A 4,245-nucleotide genomic window follows, 5' to 3' on the forward strand; every position below is an offset into this window, starting at 1 on the left:
TCTGATATAGCCACAAACCTGTAAGTGCTCAAATTCCCAATCCTCATCTGTCATGGATTCAGGTTTAGTAGATGGAAACACAGGTAATGCATTTTCTTGACAAATAGAAGATATTTCATCTTGCCTTTCCAATTATGATAGTTACTACCATTCAAACATATCATCTTGCTCATATTTTCCTTTGTCATTCAAATCTACAATCAACAACAACCAATGCTCTGATACCACTTGTTAGGAAAGACGAGCGCACAATCAAAGAGCCCGACAGGGTAGCAGCGGAAAATACCCAAGACTAAACTTTTTCTTTCAACTTGAACCAAGAGGAGACAAATAAACCCAATCAAAATAGATCAATATACAGCAAACAAATCAACCAAATAAAACAAGATAAGAATAAAGGTAATCACATGAGACACAAGATTTACGTGGAAAACCCTTCAGTGTGAAGAGTAAAAAACCACGGGACCAAAACCTCCACTATAATCACCAAAGAGTTACAATATTGTCTTCCAAAATATCCACAAAACAAATGCCAAACAACAAGAAACAATACATAAACCACAACACCAAACACTAGAGAAATAAAGGAGTGAAAGCACAAAAAATGCAGCTACTGTTCGGGAATGAAGAACAAGAGCTACAGACCACCAAATCAAGCTCCATCAGTTCCTAATCAAATATTGAGATGAGAGGAACAAGCTGTCCAAAAATCAGCTCAATTGGACAAGAAACGAAGTGGGAATCGCAATTTGAAGTTGACGGCTGTGGCTGAAATTTAGGTGTGAAAATTAGCTTTGTTTTTCTCTCTTTGGCTGCTGAAAACTCTCTTTTTGTGATGGTGAATAAGACCTAAAAAGATCAATATATATGCCCCATAGTAATGGACCTATGGGCAAAAGTGGGTTGGTCTAAATTGGGCTTCGTTTATCCACATAGGAAGGGAAAAAGACCCAATAACCCAACAAAAATCTCATATCCCCTTGGCCTCCTTGTACTCATTTACTGCCTTGTGGGAAGCATAAGAAAAGTTAACATCAGGGCCAAGCTCGGGGACAGTGTAGTAGCTGGATCAAACAAATAATTAACATAAAGCTAGTACGCAAACAAGATAATCACGCCTAGTGAAAAGGTTGGAAGAGGTCATTGATGCTCTACTTACTAGTTGGTATCAAACCACCTGTTCTTCTCCATAGCATGTATAGAGACATTTCCTCTGGCCATTGAGAAGTAAGTACTGAACTCAATCTCACCACCAGTCCAGTTGTACCTAGATGGGACGGCACCAAGCATTGCGGTTGTGTCGAGCACCTGATCATAGTAAGAGAAGGTGTTGCTGGCAGGGGCGGATCTAGTGGGGGTTCAGGGGTGGCATGGCACCCGCAAACTTCGATCGAAAAACTGTATGTATATATATATTTTGGAGAAAACCGGTATATTATTTAAGTGTCACCCGGTGCAGCAGCTGACGAAGTAGTGCCAGTGGCAAACGCGATGAAATTTTACGTAGTATATCAGAGTTCAAATCCAGACGCCAGTAGTATTTTGTTACTTTTTGTTCGCTATTCTATCTTCTATAAGTTTTTTTCCTCTTGACTTAATCTTTGTTTGACTCCTTTTTTTAGGTAATCTTTGTTTAAGAATTTTTAACTTAAGTGTCGAACATAATTGAAGATTCTTCTTCCTTCAAATTTATAGTTAACCTCTCCTCATAAATCATAATAATGATGCTTGGGTTGATGTTATAATTTCTTAACAATAGAATTGGAAATGTCCATTGAATGTTGACAACTATTTTGTACTTTCACACTAACTGATAAGTTGAATTTAACTCTTGTTTATACAATTTATAGTAACAACAACAACAACAACAACAAATTCAGTGTATTCCCACATAGTGGGGTCTGGAGAGGATAAAATGTATGCAGTCCATACACTACCTCCGGAGAAATAGAAAGGTTATTTTCGATAGTATTTATAGAACTAATCATATTTTTTATTATTTGATCTATTTGTCTATACAAATTGAAAAGACAAAGAATCAAATCGAAACCCAAAGTTTATAAAATTGACAAAATTTTTGCCTTATTTGGGGTAGCATAAATAGCAAAACGTATAGCAAAAAATTAACTGATTTCCAACTGAATTCGTAAAAATTAGGTTCTTCGACAATGTTACAATGAAATTTTTCTTCAAAAATCTCTTACTAACAAGCCAAATTACAGTGGGACACCCATAAAAATTATCCTTTTTGAGTAGTAGCTTTAACTTAAAAGTGAGATGGCACCCGCAACCTCGAAATCCTAGATCCGCCTCTGGTTGCTGGGGATGTACTTAATGCCAGCATCAGACATCTGTTTCCAGATGGATGACCTGAGGTCTACAGACACCTTCTTTAAGTCCTCAGCAGTGCTCTTTCCATCCCAGAAAGATTCGAGAGCAAATTTCAGCTCTCCCTTTGGGCCCATACGAGGATTTCCAACAATGTGAGATGCCATTTTTCTGGTTCATCACAGAAACACAGAATCAGACATGAAATTTTTTCCTCATTAATTATTACCTAACTCATCCTTGACGTACACACTTTGAGCAGATTTACTTTCTTGATAAAGATTCCACTAAAACGGGGTCAAATAGAACGCAACATATATAAAGATTCATAAAACTGACACCAATCAGTTTGAGACTATGTTGTTCTGACTCATAAAAATATTGATGGTGCTCATAAGATCCTCTGTAGGCAGTGCATTTTTTGGAGGATTCAACACAGGATGCAGAGAGTATTATTAGAGAGTCCAAGAAACATAGGCTTGAGATCATGGTGAAATTAGATATTCTTGAAAGGCTTCAAGAATGATTTCTTAAGGTCTGCGTGAACTTTACCCTCCCAGACCCCACCTGCGAGATTACCCTAGATATGTTGTGATCTTGAAAGCAAATCCTGTCCTTTCTTAGTACAACAAACAAACAGCAAATATTATACCTTTCGACAGGGGGACGAAGGCCCTCCAAGCAAAATCTATGCAGAATTTCATGCATAGCGTGCTCAAGGTTGATAATCTCCTGATTGAGCTCACTTGCTCTTTCACTTTCTGCGAACATAGAAGGTGTGAAGACTAATTTCATGTCTTCATATTGCTTACGTTTTAGGTCGAGTTGTTCTGCAACAACCTTATGGAATTGGCACCAAATCCCGAGGGTCTGGGTATATCCATCTAGCTGTACACACATAAAAAGAACATATGACGGGCCCAACATGATAGCATTACATAATCTTTGACAAAGAAACGTACCAGTTTGTACATACACATAAACAGAATGCATAATAACTCATACCAAATAACTGTAGAACCTTCACTAGCAAACTAATCAATACTTCCTATTTCAACACTAGAAATCAGTGGAAAAGGGATTAGGGATTCTAACCGAAAAAAAAAGGGTATAATCATGCAGGCAAAGAGATACAGCAAAATATAACAAACAGAATGAACCTATGAAGCGTGTGCATGAGAGCCTAGACACAACATTACACTGTACTCTGTTTTTCTTCCATAAACTGGACTACTACATATCTACATCAAATGAAAGAAAATACGAATGTATAATGACTCGTAATAAAATCTGTGTGAGAAACTAGTAAAAATCATAGAGAACATTCAAATAGCTCTTGAGTCTTTCCTCAATTATTGAGAATATAATCATAGCAAACGAATAAAAAGTTCCAGTGGAAAAGGATTAGGGTCTATTACCGAACAAAAAGTATGAGATAACGAGCAGAATGAAACTACCAGTTTCGCCGGATAAAGAGACAGAGAGGGCAAACGCTGTGTATTTTCAAATTTCTACTACTTCGGCAATAATTTTGAAAATGGAGGGGAAATTGTCCTTGGTCAGTGTATGGGTTCAGCACGACCCGCTGGAAGGAATTTGGACCTGTAATTTTGAAACTAAGAATTACATATATACACAAATTTAAGTTATATAACCACAAAAAATTCCAATTGGTAAAGTAATTACACAAATCTCATAATAATTACAAAAATCTTTTTATTGGGTATTTTCTCTCTCATCAACATTATACACGTAACAACTGGTTTCATCCTTCCGTCTTTTACTCCCTTATGCTCCCATTATCAAGTCGTTATTTACTCCATTTTTGAAACCCCTCTTTTTACGGCATACTTGAAGTAAAATCTACTTGTGGTTATCAAATTGTAAGTTATTCAACAGTTAATTATTTTTAATATT

At 36.7% G+C, this 4,245-nt stretch overlaps 1 protein-coding gene across 1 annotated transcript; it reads right to left on the reverse strand.

The window, feature by feature from the left end:
* Positions 1-2,115: 2,115 nt before the first annotated feature.
* Positions 2,116-3,931, reverse strand: LOC124885198 (5-methyltetrahydropteroyltriglutamate--homocysteine methyltransferase-like). Its single transcript, XM_047403716.1, has 3 exons — positions 3,747-3,931; positions 2,981-3,216; positions 2,116-2,499 (listed from the first exon to the last, which is right to left on the reverse strand). Exons 2-3 carry the CDS (start codon positions 3,121-3,123, stop codon positions 2,301-2,303), a joined length of 342 nt encoding a protein of 113 aa, XP_047259672.1. The 5' UTR covers positions 3,124-3,216; positions 3,747-3,931; the 3' UTR covers positions 2,116-2,300.
* Between the last annotated feature and the right edge of the window lie 314 nt (positions 3,932-4,245).

This window comes from Capsicum annuum, unplaced genomic scaffold (genome assembly GCF_002878395.1).
Source record: "Capsicum annuum cultivar UCD-10X-F1 unplaced genomic scaffold, UCD10Xv1.1 ctg47325, whole genome shotgun sequence".
Classification (NCBI taxonomy): domain Eukaryota; kingdom Viridiplantae; phylum Streptophyta; class Magnoliopsida; order Solanales; family Solanaceae; genus Capsicum; species Capsicum annuum.